This window comes from Amia ocellicauda, chromosome 1, assembly GCF_036373705.1.
Source record: "Amia ocellicauda isolate fAmiCal2 chromosome 1, fAmiCal2.hap1, whole genome shotgun sequence".
In the NCBI taxonomy this organism is placed as follows: Eukaryota; Metazoa; Chordata; class Actinopteri; order Amiiformes; family Amiidae; genus Amia; species Amia ocellicauda.
Window position 1 is genome coordinate 17,752,820 of NC_089850.1, and position 20,877 is coordinate 17,773,696.

Here is a 20,877-nt window from a genome sequence, read left to right on the forward strand (position 1 = left end):
CCCTTCTCTAAGACTTGTGCTCCATGTCATTTCTGGGTTTGAGCTAACTGCTATCCCAGATATTTCTAATTTATTTCTGTATACATTCCCTGGTGTTTATCAACAAAAGTGTATGAAACAAAAAACCTTCAGCTAACAATTTCACACAAAATCATGAGCTTTCTTACATGATTTTAAGTGCCTTTATTTGTGATTAAATTATGTGACCGAGTTCATTAAAACAGAAATTCCTTGCACTGCAATCTAAATGAAAAAATACACTGTTTATTAGAGCCATATATGTATTGCAAAATTATTAAAATGCATTCATTAGATTTTGGCTTTATTAACAGTTGTACAATGCTTTATACAAGTTATACTTGTATGTTAAAGATTAAAATAATTAATCAATAATTAACCCATCTCTGCACTCTCACTACATGCCCAGGTGTGTTGGGCAGGAAAAGTTACACCCCAGGAAGCTCAATGTGGTGGAGATGGGTATTTTAGAAGGGTTATGACAGTAAGAAAGACCATTTGAGGGCCTGTTTGGTTTTAGGGTGTAGTGAGCTATTAGGAACTGGTGCTACCCTGGTGAAAATAAGTATTGGACAATCTGGTTGTTAATAAAGGTAATCCTCACTGTAAAGTAAACCTGGTGAACTGTTTGTGCTGAATCAATGTGTAAAAAATCAATGTGATTAAGCCAATGTAATAAAAACAGTGCTGGGGATATTTGAATGATATAAATTAACATTGACCCCACTCTATTCCATTTTCTCCTCCTGTGCGTAACTTTCAGGGGGTTCTGCAGTGTGTCGAAAACTCCTACAACGAGTTCCTGGGGCACCTCAGGTGTCGAACTCACAGACGAAGTACATGAGCCTTTCGCAGTCATTGTCCCACCAGTCTCCATCGTCCGATGACAGACCCACGCAGTTCTCCCTCCTGCCTCCGTCCGGCTGGCTGGACAGGTAGGACTTGCGCCAGTAGAAAAACGTCACCCGAGTGCCGTCCTCAAACAGGTAGAGGTCTTCTGATCGCTGGTCACTGATGCCCAGCCACAGCGGCCAGTTCCCCGGGTGGAAGAAACCCCGGCAGTACTCCGCCAGGGCCTCCTGCTCCTTCCTGTCCCTGGGCATTGCCAATCTGCCTCCCCGATCCTGGCAATTCTTCAAAGCGCCGGCGTAGCTTTCATATAGACGGATAATCAGGAAACACTTGTACCCGACCCGTCGGCCTTTCAGGCAGCCTGCAAGGACACAAGAATGAGGCGGTGACGGGGAGAAGGGAGAGTGTTAGCGTCCCGTGACTGCAGACCCTGCTTCTGATGTCTCCTATGATGTCTCCTCTGGTGTCAAACTAGGATTGCTCATTTACCATTGTTGGTCCTACAAGAACATTATTTTGGGGCACTAGCTCTGAATATGTATTGTGAGGGTTTTATTGTTACATATTTTTATGTAAACTGTGTTGACTTGCAGCTTCTGATGTACAGTTAATCTGTAAGTATATATAAATCTAGTTTAAGGTTTGTTCTTAGCTTTCATATTCTTACTTATTATTATCTATGTCTTATGCATACTTTTGAAATAACCCGCAGAACTGCTTGTAATCCCTGCAGCTGTGGCAGACACAAAACATGTTATTCATACAGTATGTGCTAAACTATCTGCCCCCTCCCTGCCACAAATATATCATGTGTTGCACATCCTCGGACAATAACATTCCCACGAGGCATGACGTGCACCTGCTTGTGGGAACACTGCAAAAGGTTTTCTTTCCCAAACGCATTAGCCAATGAATCAGTACTATTATGTTGTGTAACTACGTATCGGGACTGCCCCTTAAATGTTGCAGCAGTTGTTTGTTAGACTGTATAAGGCTGGGTGAAACTTTCAATAAACTGAAGATAAATGAACGGACTACTGCGGTGTCTGTGCCTTTTTCTTCCTGAGCACTCGTCTCCTGCAGAAAGGTCTCCGATTTTGTTAAAACGCTGACTGGCCTGTCTGCCTGATTCACTGGGATCCGAAGGGTTGCTTCAAATGAAGAGTTGTACCTTAACATGTATGCCAAGAGAGTTTGGCCTTGATTATACATGTTCCACACAGCCACCCTTAAATCTGTGTTATGGGACTGCGTAACTACCTCAGGGGGTGTTGTGTTACTGGACTACCCCTGTACTAGGCCACACTTATCTCCAGGATGACTCGAGACCAGCAGTTCTGTACCTTCCAGGCGTCCGATCTCTTTGCGGCTATCCTGGCTGATTCGTGTGGTCAGCTCCAAGGTGTCCCAGACCTCCTCCAGCCGAGCAGCTATTCCCGTCACCCGATCAGCCATTTGAGCCATCTTTACATCCAGCGTGTAGTGAGCCACGTTCAGACGGTGGATTGCAGAGTCCACATCAGTCAGCCTGGACACTGGGGGGGGAAGTCAGGTTGCGTTTGTATGTATTTGTGTTAGACACAGGTGCTGAAAAGTTGGTCGTCCTATGTATTAAAAATGATAACATGGAGCATCTCTCCATGTCCAGCCAGGCAATTTATGTATAATTTAAAGCAAGGGTTCATGGTCACATAATGAGCGGCATTGTGTGGGGTCTTGACACACTGCAGCAAAGTTAAATCAATTAAAATGAATGAGGGAGAAAAGCATGTCATTACATTGTGTGTATATCTATATCTACCAAAAGTCTGGGTGTGCAGATCTGCAATTGATTGATTGCTCAAAACTAGACATTACTGCCAAATTAAATAATTAAAAACAAACTACCGTCAATGTCACTGTAATGCAGTCTAACACGTTTGCCTGTATAGAGATATACAGTTAGGTCCATAAATATTTGGACAGTGACACAGTTGTATTAATTTTGGCTCTGTATGCCACCACAATGGATTTGAAAGCAAACAATCAAGATGTGCTTTAAGTGTAGACTTTCATCTTTAGGCCCCAAGAACAAGCAGGAACTAAAGACAGCTGCAGTGCAGGCCTGGCAGAGCATCACCAGTGAAGAAACCCAGCATCTGGTGATGTCTATGGGTTCCAGACTTCAGGCAGTATTGAAACTCACAATTTAATTAATGATTATGTTAGTTTGTCCAAATACTTTTGAGCCCCTAAAATTGGGGGGACCACATATAAAAATGTGTAATTCCTACACTGTTCACCCAATTTGCATGTAACTACCCTCAAATTAAAGATGAAAGTCTACACTTACAGCATATCTTGATTGTTTCATTTCAGATTAATTGTGGTGGCATACAGAGCATACAGAGTTTAACTACTTATTTTATGTCACTTCTACATACTTACAGATATAAGAACATGTGTCATCAACTTCAGGGGCAGCAGTCGTTGGCTCCGACTCCCTGGGCTGCTCCGTGTCCACCATCTCTCCCTCCTCACCACCCCCCCCATTCTCAGGGCTGTTCAGGGGCTCGGTCTCCTGATCCTGAAGAGCGCAATGAAAGAGTCCGAATCAGGTTCACTAGTCACTCAGCCCTGCATATGTATGAACATCTCTCCTTTGGCTATTTACACACAGTGTATCACATATAAATGTATACAATTATATCCCAGCTGCCAATTAAGAACTATTTAGATTGTTGTCAGTGTTACAGCTGTGAAACAGTTCACAAGATTTAAAGGTGATACTACTGGGCAATGTGAGCCAGAATGAAACAATTCATTAGAAAGAGGTTCTCAGGACATTTCCTAAAGATAATTTCAGATAGCATTTTTCTGAACAGCACCTATCTCCTAGCCAGGAACTGAGCGAAGATTTTATTCAGCAACTGGATTGTGAAAGAACTGCAGGTGACCTTAATCCATAGGTTCCAGTTATTTCACAATTATATTTGTGGACTAGAAAGCAGAGCACGAATGGCACATGCTTCCAATGGTTATAAACCTCCTTTTCTGCAGGTTGCAATTTAGCTAATTGTTTTGGAGACAGTGCTGGGGAGCCTCTTCCTTACACACCCACTTTCTGAGGCCAAACAATGCTGCAGGCTTGGACAAATGTAAAACTGACTCCCAACATCTGATTCGAGTAACACATCAAAGCAAGGCCACAGAGGGGTTATTTTAGTTCATACTGCTATACCTCATACACTTTAGAAGCCTGTGCCTCATTTAATAACAGGAACCCACATCTACTGAACAAACTCTTGTACCTTTGAATATGCTGCCCCCCAAAGTCCCCACCTACTTTTGTCTACAGGGTAACGCCTTCACAATAATAATACAGAACAATTCTACACATTATAGTGAATACAAATGAGGTATAAAAGATTAGAATGGCATTAGGGTGGAATCTAATCAAACCAAATTAAATTAATAACCAAATCTAGCCATGGAACAATATCAGTTGCGCATTAAGATTCTGAGAGACTAATGGCACAGTGGAACAATTTCAACAAATCACACCTTGTATTTTACCCTTAATATGAATAACTGATGTGACTATGGTAATCGTTACCAAACTTTTAATGTATCAAACCACAGCAGTCCTTTCCCTCCAGGGAGAAAAATGACAGACCACTCTCCAGTGTGGTGAAATCTCCTGTGCAGCAGTATCTGCCCTTCCTGTACCAAAACCCATTGCTTTGAAGGGACAACTTCCAAAGCTTTTCTCTCCAAATGCTCAAAGAAAAAGCCAACAAAATAATAATAGTAATAATAATGATGACAATTATAAACCCCAAACTGTGTTTAGGTGGGGATGGTGGAGGACACACGCTTTTGACCTTTTGAACTGTAAACTTACAAAGGTGATTTTCATAGAAACAGGAGACAGTTTTACTGTGGGGAAAAGCCCTTTGACCATAATGTCTCACCTGTGATTCTGGCTGTGATCTCTCCTTTCCAGTCCCGATGGCTGCCTTGTCCACTGCTGGCTCTGAATGGCTCTCAAGGCTGCCAGTCTCAGGTTGGCATACTGACAGTGCAAGTATGCACACAATAATAACCAGGACAGCTGCTTTCCCCATCTCAGCTTATTTAATCCAGGATAGAGGAATAAAACAATATGGTGTGTAGTCTCTCAGTCTGTCTCCCTACAGCCTTCTTTCTCCTTTGCCTTTGTTCCCTCTTTATGCTTTTCAGTGTCCTCCCTGGATGGCCTCAAGAACAACAGGAAATCTGATTTTTTTCCTCCTTCCTCGTTTCTATGTTTTGTGTTAACACTGCAGATTTAACACAGTGCTGTTTCATTTGAACTCATGGTGACACTGGTCCTGGTTATTTAAAATACTCAACAGCGAAAAACCTGGACACAGTATTCATTTAGAATAAATAAGTCATTTTCTGTTAGTTAATATTAATGACATACAGGAGCCCCACTGCCTCTTAAGGACCTTGTTTTAGAACATATTGCAACATTATTACCTGGTTAGGTCACATATATAATGACCACAAAAGATATTCTAACCTCTTTAAATACATCCCTAACCTTTACCCTTATATGGGACAAATGTAAATTTAAAAATGAAAGTTAAATAACCTATTTTGTTTTTTTAAATGTCATTATATATGTGTGTGTGTTATTATTTATATATGTTTTGAGGTGTTGTTATGCAGTGGTTGACAAATTATTTTCCACGTGTCGATTAATAAAGTTTCTATCTAGCCGATAAAAAACATGGGAACGATGTCAATTCAGCAAACGGTGTATTTGTGTAGCAGACGTCTCACAGTGTGGAGAAACCCTAACGACTGTGCAGTTTCTTACAGTTCTTCTTGTGTGTATAATACATAATCATGGTTCGAGGGGATACAAGAAAATTTGCCACAGGATGCTTTGGTCCTGAATGCTGATTGGTTACCCTTGAAGTGATTGTGACGCAGCACAGGTGCTGGAGCGCAGTGTGTGTTGAGCTCAGCACGCAACAGTACAAAGGTCCGCTTCTACCGGATTTATATCACTGTGAAGGATTACAAAGTCCACTAGTGGTATTGAAGCTGACATTTGGAAGTGTTCGTGCGTTCATTATCCAAATGGGTCTTCTGGCATTTAAGGTAAAGTAAATGAGCTAGATAAAAACAGGAATCAGCTTATTTTTGAGAACGTGTTGCCAGCAATGCCAGTCATGCTTTTAGTTTGGTTCCTGTGCTTATACTGGGCAAGCTTGAATGAGGCAGAACTGAAATCTTGTCTCGGCTGTTTTGTGTCAGCATTTTCTTACGAGTGCTTTTGAATTACTCCGATGTATAGGTTATTCTATTATTTCTTAGCAGAAGCCCTAATCCAGTTTACACAAATGTTTTAAAACAACGCTGGATGTTATGTTTTGATCAACTAAAATCTAACTGAGTCTTAGTCACTTTCTCCAATAGCAGTCTTGTCAAAACTTTCACTTTTTGAATTACCTGCATTTCCAGATATGAATTGCTTTATTGTAGATGTTTAGGTCAATGTAGGAATGTCTATTGCCTACTCTTCTCAATAACTCGTCCTTGTAGACTGACATTGCAATCTTGTTGCCCGTTTGGTTGTATCCCAGTTATTGCCATGCAGCTCTTAACATCATTTATATAGCCGAGACCCTGAAGTGTGAAGAGATGGATTAATTAGAATTAAAACAAAGCATTAATTCAGTATCTTCCATGTACTGGTAGGAAATTGGCTAAAACATCCAACAGAAAAAAAACAACCTGCTGCTTCAGTAATACAAAATTTTATTCTGTTTTGTAGTGTAAAATGGCTGGAGCTCTACATAGCAAGATTGATGCATCATCGTAGGTAACATGTCTAACCACCGAATGGGTGTGAATACATATATAAATACATACAGAACACTTACGACAGACTAGAATGAGGTCAATGTAACAAAGCCGAGTAACGGTGGGGAACTGGAGGTTGTCCAGTGGAGAATATAAAGCATGAATATTGACAGGTGTGAGAAGCAGGATTTAATTTAAATACTGTTTTTCTGCTCAGGTAGCCTTTCCACAGTTCGCAAAGGAAAGCGGGGGTGATGCTCTTGTGCCGTCTTTCCAGCAGATGTTTTCTGTTGTTACCAGTTATCCAGGAAATCAAATCCTGTCTTCAGAATGCTGTTGCTTGTGTTAAACTGTGGGGACAATTAGCATAAGTTAAACATTTTTATGAAAGCAATATCCTGAATTTTAATGGAAATGCTTGCTTTGTATTGTACATTGTGGGTTTGAGTCAACCCAGAGAGGATATTGCAAGTAAAATTATTTATCTTCCATCTAAATGCATTATGATCGTATCTTCACTGAATTGGGACCCCCTATACAGTGGGGGGAAAAAAGTATTTGATCCCCTGCTGATTTTGTACGTTTGCCCACTGACAAAGAAATGATCAGTCTATAATTTTAATGGTAGGTGTATTTTAACAGTGAGAGACAGAATAACAATTTACTTTCACCAACTCAGCAGCTGAACTGAATTGACTTCTATTAAGGCAAATTACAGACAATACTAACTTCAATTAAGGCAAACTTAAAACAAAACGAGGAATGCTAAGACTGGTCTGAAACTAGGAAAACAACAAGATGGCTGCCTCTCACCTGTACTCTCCTGTCTCTGTCTGTGGCAACTTGTAAATACTTCTGTTTTTAGAAGTTCACTATTAAGTTATTTTAAATTAATTAATGTTCATATTCATGTTTCCTCCTCTCCATTTCCTTTTTCCAGGCTTAGAAACTGAATTTATTTGAACTTCCAGACCATATGGCTACCTAACACTGTTGCTAAACATCAGCCGTCTCTATTTCAGGGAGTAGGGGGGGGGGGGGGGGGTGCAAAAAAAACTAAAGCCATTACAAATTGTGATCTTGGTGCTGGTCCTACCTGGGAGAAGGTGGGGCTTGATGCCATGGGGGGTTCGTCCTTCTCTTTGGCCTTCATGTTGCTGGGGATGTGAGCTGGAGACTTGGTCTCTGGTCCCGGGGTGAAGACTTCATCCACGGAGCTCACCGAGGAGAGGCTGGGCTTTGCTCGCGCCAAGCCCACTGCAGGGGAGGCAACTTTGATGGGCGGAGGCTTCTCTGGTCTGGGGGCTCGGGGCCTCTCGGTTCGCTGCTCCTCCTTTTCTCTAGGGGCTGACTCCTGTCGCAGGTACGAGGGCAGGGGCTTCTCCCCTTTCTCCAGGGACTTGATCTGGCTGGGTGTCAGGGACTGGAAGTCGGCCTGCTCGCCCTCCAGCCTGGATCTCTCTGCGCTGATTTTCCAGAATGAGGACTCTTCCTCCTTCCTGCCCAGCCCTGGTCCGTCGCCGTTGGGTGCCTTGCTGCTCTGGGCCACCTTGGTTGCCTGGCTGCTCTGAGAGGACTTTGAGGGCTGTGACAACTTTGCAGCAGGCTTCGAATCGGCCTGTGAGGAGGAGCTGCCCTGCTCTGAAGCTACAGGCGATGACGTGAGGCTGAACTCCATCTGGCTCTGTCAGAAACGTGTTTGAGAAACCGAGACAAAGATCAGGCACAGATTGGAAGTGCACTGATAACACTATGCAACACAATTTTTGTTCCTGGGTAGTAAGTGTTATTTCCTAATTGCTTATGCCTCTAAAGTATAGAAGTGAGTAGTTTTTCGAGAATAACGATTATACTTTAATTTATTTTATAATCGTAAATCTCGAAAAACTACTCACTTCTAAATCTTTTGTAGTCATTTTTGTATTACTTTAGTATAAATACATATTAATTTGGATTCATGTTGTTTTTTTCTGACTTTATGTGAACAAAAAGACACAAATTAGACGGTTTTCTCATTGAAAATAGGTAAATTTCAAAATATCACTGTCCTGGTCACAAAAGCAAAGTTTACTTTTGAGGCATAAGCAATTAGGAAATAACACTTACTACCCAGAAACAAAATAAATAAATACATTGTTACACGGTGTAAGCGAAGCCTTCAGTCTAGTAGGAGAGTCCAAGGAAGCGTTTAGCAATGCCATCTAAAGAAACATGATCGCTGACATCTTCACTACAAAGAACCCACAGGAGTCCCAATGGTATGATCACAGTGAACACTTGACTTGTGCAGTAATCCACTGGTGACGTCAAAATACTACTTTACAGAAAGAACAACTCCAACAAATAACACAATCTTAAAAGCCAAATACAAAAAACATGTATAAAGAGTTGAAAGTGCATAATCCTTCAACAACACCTTCAGAGGATTGTGCATAGCTAATCTCCTTCTCTAATCGCTGCATTGAATGAGTATGGTCACTAACTCTCAGACTACTTAAATGGTGTATTTCTTCCAGCAAGATCAGCACATGGGGTTTGACTTGTCAGTGATCCTGATTTAAATTATACTGGGATATTTTTTAATTGTCAGTTAGCTGTATGATAATTGTCTAATTAGAAGGTTTATGGATAAAGCGTCTATTTATATGGTCTGTAATTGCCAAAATAGCAACCTGAACAGAAAACAAAACAGAAATGACATAAGATAAATATACAACACAAACTACTCCTTTTGGGGAGACTGAAACAAACATGATGGCCCCTTAATAATACAAAATGATTGTGTATTTATTATCTGTATTTGCTTTGAGTTCTGTATGACAGGATAACTATAAAGTGTGCAGCACCATTACAACCAGACAAAGACTTACCCTGGTCTCCCAGGAGAATGGGGAAGAGTGCTCATCTTGCCAGGTTATATCCTGAAATTGGTGGGAAGAAAAACAAACGGGGAAAGAGTGTATAAAAGCATGCACAGATAATAACTAGGTAAGTACCCAGCTCGGTCATGCAAGGGACGCAACAGCATGGAGAGCTCAAGTCAACACAAACATGGGTAAGGCTACGTCATAGGCAACTAATGAATATCCTGGATCAACGAACAAAACATCCTAGTGAAAGTGGAGAAAAAATATTAGAAACATTTAGCAGAATTGTTATGTTAGCAAAATAATAATACACATTGTTTGTGTGTCACGGAATTGTGTCTTTAAACAAAAAGCATTCACTGCTTATAAAACTGTTTGTAATCGTAAGTATCTGAGGTTCTAAATCCCAAACATCTTTGAATGGGACCAAAAGCGTGTAGTAGCCAATGCCAATGTTTCCCCCCACAAAAACACTGACAATGACGTGCGTGTTGATCTGGTGTTGTCAATCCTTGTTTAAGCTGCTTTGTTTGGGAAACGAAAAAGACCGAAGACCAAATCTAGTTCCCGGAAGCTACCGCGGATGCCAATGCATACATATTAGTACTGTATTTCCTCACCTCTTCTCCAAAATGAACCGTTTTCTGTCCGGTTTGGAGGATATATTTGGGGTAAAATATAAGCTCTTCCCGGTCCACCCTGTGCATGGCATAGCGGGCTCGGATCTGGGGGTCCATCAAACAGTTATCGATGGCGCTGTCCTGCTCGTTCGGGGTCATTTTTTCCCATTGAGGTCCGTGCTTCTGTTTAATACTCTCCCTCTCCAGCATAATCTTCTTGGCCATGGAGTTGATGGAGGAGAAATACTCAAACTTCTTCGCCTCCATCCTGTGCGCATCTCCCCCTGCCAGCGTCACCGCGGCCATTTTGCTGCCAGCTGTTCAGGGAGAGGCACTCGGCTGACGTCATCATACAGCTGCAGTGGAAAAGATGGAGTCGAGCTGGAGAGTGGCGTGGCCATCTTGAGTGATAAGGTCACTGTACACAACCACAAAACAAAACATTACATAATACGGTGTATTTTTTATTAATCAGCATCAGTTTCCAGGGCGATATTATTATTATTATTATTATTATTATTATTATTATTATTATTATTATTTCTTGGCAGACGCCCTTATCCAGGATATGAAATGTAACCTATACAAATATAGGGTATAAATATAATACAGATAAATCACGTTTAATTAAAAAAAGAAATGAATTTTAATGCTTATAATCCTAGTGTACAATTACCTCCAAATGCTTTGTTGTATTGTAGCATTTTTCCATAAAGTAATAAACCTGTTGCATCAGGAAAATTGTTATTTTTCTGTAGCCTAATAAATTTAGCTTGCAACCGCAAACGCTACAATATTATAACACAACATTGACATTTGTTTTTTACTTTTTACAGATTAAATACATTGATGCTAAAAAAAAAAAAAAAAATTACATTGAAGGTTTAGTTACAGCTCTTTCACGAATTATCACCCAAGATGGCGGGGCGAACAGGGGATCTGTGGTCACTGGCCGAGAGCGACGTGCTGCGGGCAGAACACGCAGTACAATACAGCATTTGAGAAACAATGAAGTGCAACTGGTCCTAACAATACCACGATATAGACGTAGCCCAGGGAGCAAATGATATGCTATATTTACGCTTCCTATTCTTGTCTAAGGGGGCTGCATTACAATACAACAATAATTAATTTAGGGGAGCTCATAATTCTCAGTGCAGGTGCCCCTGTCAGTACAGAGTCCCAGTAAAGAACATAAGAAAGTTTACAATCGAGATAAGGCCCTTCAACCCATTGTGCTCATTTGGTGTCCATTAATAACTAAGTGACCCAAGGAACCTATCCAGTCTGTTTTTAAATGTTCCCAAATTTTCAGCTTCAAGCACATCGCTGGGGAGGACGACCCTGTGTGAAGAAGTGTCTCCTGATTTCTGTCTTGAATGCCTTGAAGCCCAATTTCCATTTGTGTCCCCGGGTGCGTGTGTCCCTGCTGATCTGGAAAAGCTCCTCTGGTTTGATGTGGTCGATGCCTTTCATGATTTTGAAGACTTGGATCAAGTCCCCATGTACACTCCTCTGTTCCAGGGTGAAAAGGTTCAGGTCCCTCAGTCTCTCAGTAGGACATTCCCTTCAGACCTGGAATAAGTCTGGTTGCTCTCCTCTGAACTGCCTCTAGAGCAGCGATATCTTTCTTGAAGTGTGGAGCCCAGAACTGTCCACAGTATCCAGATGAGCTCTAACTAGTGCATTGTACAGTCTGAACATCACTGCCCTTGTTCTCAATTCTACACTTTTGACAATATACCCTAACAGTCTGTTTGCATTTTTAATTGCTTCCTCACATTGTTTGGATGGAGAAAGTGAGGAGCCATATAGACTCCTAGGTCTTTTCATGTGTTACTTGATCTAGATCTGTACCTCCCATAGTGTAATTATAGTGGACATTTCTGTTACCTGCATGTGATGCCTTGCACGTGTCCACGTCGAAGAGGACAGATCATGTATAGTTATATTCTTGTACCATTCATTTTAAACAATGCTATTTAGTGACTTAAGTTTAATAAACATGATTAATCTGTAATTATAATGCTTTATCATATATCTTCCACAATGGAATTTCAAGATCCACAAAACGGAATTAAACTTGAGAGTGTCATGAAAGGCTTACAGTAGCAAACCAACTAACTCGATTCAAATAAAACAACACCAACATGAGCCCCTGCCCGTCAGCGCGCTGTTTATAGCGCCTTGCCTGCGCGCGGCCGCGGGATGACTCAGAGCGGCGGGCCGCACCACGTGACGGCCGGGTCACATGTGTGCAGTCATGTGATCTCAGTTCCTGCTCCCGACGACTTGCTGTATCATGTCGGGCAGAGAGCTGTAATTTCACGGGGAGGAAAACATGGGATCGCCGTGCCAGTCTGTGGCAGCACGACCGCGCCGCTGTGCCGGGTGGCTGTGGATGATCCTCGCCGCCGCGCTGGCGCTCCTCTGCGGCGCCGTGGGGGCGAGCGAGCGGCCGTGGTATGAGGAGCTGTGCAGGTAAGAAGCCTCCTGTGTGCAATATTGCATCTGGCAATAAGCAAATAGCGCTGCCTCCACATAGACAGAGGCGAGACGAAGCCTGTAATAACGATAGACGCGTGGTATGGGTCATTATCAGGAATATTTGCGTTTGAACAGGATAGGTCGACACGGTGGAGGTGTTTGTAAATGAAATCCCCAGCCGCGGAAAGATAACGTGGACAAAAAAGCAATGTAACGTTAATAATACCGCTGTGGCCACTGCCGTCTCAAGCTGCTGGGTACATATGAATGCAATTACGAGTCACAATATCAGTCAATCAGTTTGTATTTTGTATAGCGCCCTTGGCTGGGTAGTCACAGTACGCAGATGGATATAGACATAAATAAATAAACATACAGAAACCATAAAACAATGCATCAGATAAACTGATATAAATCCATCAGGCACGGAGGAGAGAGAAACAAAAACTTAAGGATGGCACAGTACTGAAGCACGTCTTCTCTTGATCTGCAGATGCATTTAGTGTTCTTGCACCGAATTAGGTGTTATACACTTATTTTGTTATGTCTTTGGGACGTGTATTTTATAAATCTGGCACTTGCATCACATAATCTAGTAAGAAATACCATTTTTAATAGTCAATTAGCTGTTCAGTGTACGTTAGCATGGAGCATATGCGTAACTACTCAGGAGATGGGACGCATGACTTTATTCTTAGAAGTCTAGGCTGAAGGAGAGACAAATACCAGAATAGCTTAGTAATGCTGTCTAAAACAACAAGTAGAGGAGAAGGTTCCCAGGACTTTAAAGAAGCAAACAGTCATGTCTATCATATAAAACAGGAGAACTTCAACCTTTGAGCAGGACATTCTGCCCATTGTAAACTAAATTACTCTTTCTGTGTATATGTGTTAAAAAATAATTATAATACAAATGTGGGTAAAACATGGTGAGGCATAGGCCTTGAAAGGGGACCATAAGAATACTCTGACAGTTTGTAGATGGCTATAGTTTCAGCTGAAATACATTTTTAAGAGATCTGAATTACATTTAAAAGCCAGACTTTCTTTATCCTTGCTTCAGAGTTGATATTATACTTTCTCTGCAGCAGAGTGGCCAGATACAGCCAGAAAAAACAATCCGACAACAAACCTGCAGAAGATAGCTCTTGAATAATACGGTTTCCACAGTACATGAGAAACAAACCTGTCATGGTTCCCAGTCTCTAACTCAAGGAGTCACACTGTCTAGTTTTTTTTTAATATATGGTACTTATGCTTCCCATTCTGTAATTCAGGAGTTCAGTACCTCTGGCATTTGATAGCTATTGCTTCTTATGTCTTTTATTCCACCTGAAACTTTAATTACTTCTTCTAATTTGCTTAAATGAACAAGGTTAGTACTACTGTTAACACATTGAATCTGTATTTACTTTACATTGGTTTTGATACAGCTTCTTGTCATTGTAATCAGGAGATATCGAACACACATGGACTGTTCCTCAACAGGAATTGCTGACAAGTAGCATGACCATATATAAAGCAAGCAAATGATTGGAGGTTAATACCAGAAGTATTTGTTAAAAAATTTACCACAATTCTCAACCACTTCCTTTTAATATTTGAGATTTAAAATTACACAGTGGTAGAACTGTAAAGGACAAATCTCTTTGTGATGCCCATTCTTTCAGTCCCTTTTCCCTACTTTTGAGAATTATTGTCTGAATCTGGTTTTATGCCGAAATACAAATGTAGGGTCAGAAATAAGAGATATCAAAACTCGTGTTTGTTTTTTCTTTTCATGGAGCAACTAAGTCAGGGTGAGCACTGACAACAATGAAAACTATCCTGAAAAGTGTAGTAAATGCATGTTTTGAAGTAAAACACAAACGGTAATGGTTAAGACCACATGTGATGAAATGGTAAAAAGCTAAGTTTAAATCACTCTGAATTATCTGAACCCATCAGTGCCATATATTGAACATTACAGGGAAGGACATGCTCCATCAACTGGGTTAATCGATTGAAATTGAATCCATTTGCATGAGCAAAGTTTCTTGACAACTGATTTGCTGGAGTCTGAGCCGAGGCTGAAAACCTGGCAATCGCTTTACAGCAGGCGTCCACAACCCTGGTCCTAGAGAGAGTACTTCAGGGCCTTATGGGTTAGCATTACATGGTCAATAAGCACAGATCTGGAAAATAATTAAATCTAACAATCAAATTAAGGTAAAGGCAAAAGACCCTAGAACCAGGGGTCTAGATAGTTATCCAGGTCTTCTAGTTCTGGCTTTGTCTCGGCTTGTTAAAGGAACGGTGCACACCTCTGTTCCTGTTAAGCCGCAGTGTCTTCCAAGTTTTTGGTCCACCTGAGCTCTTAAATACCCTAATCAACTCATCGTGGCCTTAATTACGTCGATTTGATGACATTTCCCAGTTCTTAAGATGCCGATGATTCTGAATCACCTATAAAACCTGTTGGACTGCTGCTCCCAGTGTAGTACATCTCTGTGTTAAAGGTTAGGCCTGGCTAATGCATTGGATAATGAGTTTAATTAAGAAATTCAGAACCCAGATGAGATGTTACCTAGAGACTCCCATGGTAAATAAGGTCCAGAGTTGCCTCTGGAGGGTGTTTGTGCCTGGGGGTAATAGTTTATAAACTGGCACACATCCACAGTTTGAAAGCGAAATCGAAAACATGTTTTTTCACCGTGTTATTTGCGTGATGCCATTGCATTTGTATATGACTAAACACTTCATATAGAGTGGCAGTGAAATAGTCTTCGAGAACCACAACCATTATCTTGTTTCCATCCCAGTTTGTTTAGTCAATATGTGAACAAACTAATTATATATAGTTTGCTTGATTCGAAGCCTTTTAAAAACAAAACATGGAAGATAACCTGTATAAAAATCACTAGCTGTTAGATTGGATTGTAGAATACATCTGAATTGCCATGTGTCCTTTCCCTTTGACCATACTGAGACAGATCGTTAATATCATTTCCTGTTGTTCATGATTTTTTTTTCTTTCCTTTCACCCTCTTTGTTACTGTACCTGTTGAAGTGGATCAGAGGCTCCTATAAGCACTCTTCACATAATGTTTCATTGTGCTAACATATTCCGCAACCTTGTATCCTTTTATGCCTTGCTCAGGTGTAGAGTTCTATTTTTATTTATTTTTTTCCTTTTTTTTGGCGCAGGTTCAAATGGGAGGCTATAGACACAGACGGGAAGGTGAATTACTCCATAACGCTCTGCGAGGCCTCGCCTGTTAACAGCTGTGGAAAAGACTCTGTCGTCTGTGCCTATGATGTAGCATCCAAGTGGCATTCTGTGGGTGAGTACCGGCTTCGACAAATGCGTAAACGCACGTGAGCAAAGACTGAGACGGAAAAACAAGGAAAGACTGTGTTGTACAGTGGAAGATCCTGGGACAGCCACACTCGAGCGGTTACCCAAATTACAGCTGTTTCAAGCGGAGATGTCTACGATGGAAAGAGAAGTTTGACTTTGGATGCTTTTGGGGGTGTGAGAGTGAGGGTCAGAAATCCGTGACAAAAGTGCATCAGATGGATGTGGGTTCAGTTGAATTTGCAAAGCCTTTCAAGTACTTTCAACATGTTTTCTCCTGATTCTAATACGATTTTGTTTTCAGCTGACTTTTTTTTTTTTTTTTCTCCTAAAGAATATTGTTTTTCCACAGTAGTAACTGCATTTGTAACTGGCACTAATGGCAGGAAGTGGGGGATGATTTCAGAGTGAAACCATCAGATTTATATACCATACATTAAAGGGCTCTTAAGTACTTTCTAAATGTAATTCTACTTTAGTGACACTGTCAGGTCTTTCCTCTCGGTTCAGTGCTGCTGGCATGTGGGTGGGAAAGCCCTCTTAAATTCTTCTGAAGTTTGTGCTGCTTTTGTGGATCTCTCAGACTTGCCTCGTGGAAATGAGCTGGGGAAAGGGCAATTCTCAGGGTTTCTATTTGTGAGGGGAGACGAATCACGTTTTGGAGAGAGCTAGTTGATAATGGCAAATTAGAACTGCTGCATACAACTGTCCCCCTATGGATAATGGTATTATATGGGAATAGTATAAAATATGTCCCTGTGCATAGGGAGCTTGTCTAGTGGTTAGTTTTATGAATCACTTCTGTAAATGTGCAGGGTTTCTGTTGCTGTATTACAGAGCCTGAAATAAATCTTATCTTGGAGTCTCTGTGTTTTGTGACAGTGTGCCACAGTGCCAGACAGTATAGTGTGTTGCGCAACTAGGAACCTTATTGAGTCTAGGCAGTTCAGCATTGGCACTGCTTTCCACTAGATTGAGTGTAGCCATGTTTGGCCATCTGGATTTTGTGCACTAAAGAATGTCTTGTAACTGAAAATGTGTGATACTCATGTTTATTAGGAAAGATGCTGGATTTGCACATTTGTTTTAGCCGGTGTTGCAGGGATGTCACAACTGAGTTACACAATTTCTGAAACGAAACAAGAAAATGAAAAAAGAGAGATCTACTTAGCTCACCTGGATTGAGATCACCATTCTGATAATAGTATAGAACAACGTGTGTATATATACATGACATTTAAATTGTATATTTGTTAAAACGTGGTCTTTCAAAGAGACTGCTTCCCCCTAATTTGAACTAACCTATTCCATCATTGTTGTTGTAACAGGATATAAATACACACATTTCATTGGAACACAGCAGAACAAAATGGGCTCCCTCTTTTTTTAGCCTTAAAGAATGAAAAGCAGAAATGGGGAAACAAGCGAAAAAACTAAAACAAAACAAACAAGTTTTTATAAGAACTATTTCAGACCGAGACTATTCGCCTCCAGAATTTTTTAGCCTTTACTCAGCTGACAGGTGTATTATGTGTCATCAGCTGGCACAGACAGAAATGGCCACAAGTGGTACAAGCTTTAGCCTATATTTTCCAAATGTAGGAGCTTCACACAAATCACTGAATCTGAAATATGTAGACCGGTTCCTTTTCTTGTAGTTCAGTTTATTGAGAGTTATTGCTGTGTTCTCACGGTGTTTTTCTCATGTGATGTCACGAACCCTTTTCCATTGGCACTGAATGCAAGGAGGTCAAGCAGGATTATGCTCTTATCAAGTAACCTTTCCAAGACAGGCAGCCCTTTTCCCTCTACTACAGACAGCCTGTGGGAATTGGACATAAATAAATAATCGGGCTGTGTATACAACCAGTCATATGCAGTATAAATATGGACTCATTTTGAGACCCCCCCCCCCCCCACACACACATGTGCAAACAATAAATAATATTGTTGTAATATCATAAGCTTTTTTAATCCGGTAACGGGACAGTTGATGATTTTAACATTATTGTGTATAGTGATGAACTAAAAACCAGTCCAGAATTCCCCACTGACTATATCAGCTCTCTACACTGACTCACACATTAACGGGGGAAAAACAAAGGGTACTTAATCCAGAGACTCCCAGATCCGGTTTTCGCTCACTCAACCTAATCAATGGCCGTTCCTCTATTCAGCTATTAAGCGCAGGTGTGTCAGAATAGGCACAAAAAAGAGAAACAAAAAACAAACAAACAGAGGTCATAGTCAGTTATGAAGGCTCTAAATGCCTAATTGATCAAATTAAAACCTGTTTTTGTATTGATTAATCTTGTAGTACATTTTGATTGGCAGTTTACAGTTTGAAAGAAATCTTGGTTAGAAAGATACACACTAAATATTTTGGACACTTCAGGAATAAAATGCATGTTTACAGCTTGAGACTACACCAATGTGTGTTTAATAGTTACCGTGTCTTATTCCATGACCTTTGATATAAATTAAATTGAGTCTTCCTCTATGACATTGTATTTATGTTTTGTGTAGTGAGACTTTTTTTTTTGAATGACCTCATATTCTGGTGGTTTTGCATTGATGTGGGCACTGGCTTTCACTCACTGCTTCAGTTGCATGCTGAAGAAACGTCTGTACACTTTTCTTATTAAATTATGACCTTAATCTGCTACCCTGTATTGCCCAATTGGGAAATATAATAAAGTGGAGGATAAATAGTGCTTTCTTGTTCGCCAGATAAACTCTGAAGTAAAAAGGAAAAGTCACATCAGGGAATGTTTTTATGTCTTGGGACACAGTGTGCATTGAGAAATCAAGTGTTTTCTCATGCAAAAAAGTATTTGTAAAATGCTTTATAATGCAGGGTAGGTAACAGCAAGTGACTTGCATAGATGGCAGCCCATGCTTGCGGAGAGATCCACACGCTTGTCTGGCTGCTGCAGCCTGCATCCTTCCATGGGTTGATACAGTGGAGGTCAATATGAGCTGCAGTTTCCCTTTGCAGGCAATGTCATTCCTACACAATAGCCAGACTAATTAAGTGTTGCTTTTGTTTGTATTGTACAGAGAGTCCTGCCTTTTTATAGTGCGATAGCTTGTTTGTATTTCAACATACTGCCCCATCCCCCCCAAGTGTTCTCCATGAAAATCAATGTACTTTCAACATGCATAACACAGAAAGCATTACAGGAAAGTTTGTGGACTGTGGACTGTATTGAAGATCACCATCTCAAGTCTCTGCAAAGAAAGACTCTTGTTTTTCAGGCTTAATGGTGGCACTAGAAACTTAGAAGGCACATATCACACTAGTGCTCTTCCTTTGGTGCATCTCATTTGTTAGCTGTGACCATAAGTGTATGATATGAGAAGCAAACGTCTGCTTTCCTGGTATAAAAAGTTTAAGGTTACTTTGCAAGCTGTGCACTATGTGTAAGAATTTTATCAAGTTGTTGTCTGCATGTGTGCTAAGAACATAGCCTTCGGTTTTGCATTAAAGACTGCAAACCGTCATGGTAGATGGTACCTTATAAATACTGATGGGTTCTTCCAGTCCAGTGCTTCCAATTTGGGTTATGTTATAAATTGGACTGTGACTGGGATTTCAAGGGGTGGCAGAATCAGCACGATGGAATATTTGTGAAGGTGAAGCTTGACAAAATATGTATTTATTATAAAGAAAAATGAAAATGTAGTTGGTCATGCAATGTGCTTCTCAACCTCATGTCGTCTTCTGTCTTTGACTGTGCCTTCAGGTGACCGATCTCAGCAGCTGTCTTCTGATTATGTGCTTGGGTTTAACACAAGTCAGAAATGCTCAGAGCCGGGCTCCAAACAGAAGGTTCAGAGCAGCATCAGCTTCCTGTGTGGGAAGACCATGGTAAGGAGCTGGTGGGTGGGGGGTTAGTCAGAAATGTTTGACTGTGACCACTTAGAAAGAACCTGTAACCATCTTCTTGTGGCTTTTTTAGCATCCTCCTTCAGATGCACGATGTAGCAAAGATGTAAAGGACTTTACATTTACATTTATGAGGAAGGTGGTAAAGACAACTAAACTAAAAACAAGTATTATTTGGTGCATTGAGAAACTTTATATAATTTCTCAAAATATATTTATTTTAACCTAATCTCCCAGTTTGAGATGTAGGAAAGCTCATGTGTTGCTATTTGTTTTATTGGTTAAACACTCTCAGCTGACCAGGATATGACAAACCCTCTTCATTTCATATGATTAAGTCCTGCCCGGTGTGTGAGCAAACCAGAAACGTGTTCTTCTGGTTCCTCGACGTTCCTCACGAGAGGATAAATGTCAGCACACAAGCAGACTATACACTCACCTAAAGGATTATTAGGAACACCTGTTCAATTTCTCATTAATGCAATTTTCTAACCAACCAATCACATGGCAGTTGCTTCAATGCATTTAGGGGTGTGGTCCTGGTCAAGACAATCTCCTGAACTCCAAACTGAATGTCTGAATGGGAAAGAAAGGTGATTTAAGCAATTTTGAGCGTGGCATGGTTGTTGGTGCCAGACGGGCCGGTCTGAGTATTTCACAATCTGCTCAGTTACTGGGATTTTCACGCACAACCATTTCTAGGGTTTACAAAGAATGGTGTGAAAAGGGAAAAACATCCAGTATGCGGCAGTCCTGTGGGCGAAAATGCCTTGTTGATGCTAGAGGTCAGAGGAGAATGGGCCGACTGATTCAAGCTGATAGAAGAGCAACTTTGACTGAAATAACCACTCGTTACAACCGAGGTATGCAGCAAAGCATCTGTGAAGCCGCAACACGTACAACCTTGAGGCGGATGGGCTACAACAGCAGAAGACCCCACCGGGTACCACTCATCTCCACTACAAATAG

General features: G+C 40.9%; 3 protein-coding genes across 4 annotated transcripts in view; 1 reads left to right on the forward strand and 2 right to left on the reverse strand.

Annotated features, from left to right (window-relative positions):
• Window positions 1–168: 168 nt before the first annotated feature.
• clec11a (C-type lectin domain containing 11A) lies at window positions 169–6,578 on the reverse strand. 2 transcript variants are annotated; one of them, XM_066697454.1, is made up of 5 exons: window positions 6,355–6,578; window positions 4,824–5,108; window positions 3,298–3,436; window positions 2,214–2,405; window positions 169–1,231 (listed from the first exon to the last, which is right to left on the reverse strand). In XM_066697454.1, exons 2-5 carry the CDS (start codon window positions 4,974–4,976, stop codon window positions 831–833), a joined length of 885 nt encoding a protein of 294 aa, XP_066553551.1. In that variant the 5' UTR covers window positions 4,977–5,108; window positions 6,355–6,578; the 3' UTR covers window positions 169–830. The 2 variants fall into 2 exon arrangements, with proteins under 2 accessions (XP_066553551.1, XP_066553552.1); XM_066697455.1 differs by lacking the exon at window positions 6,355–6,578 and having other exon boundaries at window positions 4,824–6,298.
• A 68-nt stretch (window positions 6,579–6,646) lies between these two features.
• On the reverse strand, window positions 6,647–10,532 carry c1h1orf198 (chromosome 1 C1orf198 homolog). Its single transcript, XM_066697453.1, has 4 exons — window positions 10,196–10,532; window positions 9,579–9,629; window positions 7,805–8,392; window positions 6,647–7,058 (listed from the first exon to the last, which is right to left on the reverse strand). Exons 1-4 carry the CDS (start codon window positions 10,499–10,501, stop codon window positions 7,002–7,004), a joined length of 1,002 nt encoding a protein of 333 aa, XP_066553550.1. The 5' UTR covers window positions 10,502–10,532; the 3' UTR covers window positions 6,647–7,001.
• Window positions 10,533–12,486: 1,954 nt separating this feature from the next.
• Window positions 12,487–20,877, forward strand: part of igf2r (insulin-like growth factor 2 receptor) — a 45,651-nt gene continuing 37,260 nt past the window's right edge. Inside the window, exons 1-3 of the mRNA XM_066697456.1 lie at window positions 12,487–12,676; window positions 15,869–16,005; window positions 19,766–19,890. Coding sequence (XP_066553553.1) covers window positions 12,537–12,676; window positions 15,869–16,005; window positions 19,766–19,890 — 402 coding nt within the window. The 5' untranslated portion in view covers window positions 12,487–12,536. The remainder of the gene's footprint in view (window positions 12,677–15,868; window positions 16,006–19,765; window positions 19,891–20,877) is intronic.

Coding starts and splice junctions, on each gene's coding strand:
- c1h1orf198 (XM_066697453.1), bottom strand. CDS start 10,501: ATGGCCGCGGTGACGCTGGCAGGGGGAGATGCGCACAGGATGGAGGCG. Junction 9,630..10,195: donor CGGTTCATTTTGGAGAAGAG/GTGAGGAAATAC, acceptor CACCAATTTCAG/GATATAACCTGGCAAGATGA. Junction 8,393..9,578: donor CATTCTCCTGGGAGACCAGG/GTAAGTCTTTGT, acceptor CGTTTCTGACAG/AGCCAGATGGAGTTCAGCCT.
- clec11a (XM_066697454.1), bottom strand. CDS start 4,976: ATGGGGAAAGCAGCTGTCCTGGTTATTATTGTGTGCATACTTGCACTG. Junction 3,437..4,823: donor GATCACAGCCAGAATCACAG/GTGAGACATTAT, acceptor TGCGCTCTTCAG/GATCAGGAGACCGAGCCCCT. Junction 2,406..3,297: donor TGACACATGTTCTTATATCT/GTAAGTATGTAG, acceptor TTCCCCCCCCAG/TGTCCAGGCTGACTGATGTG.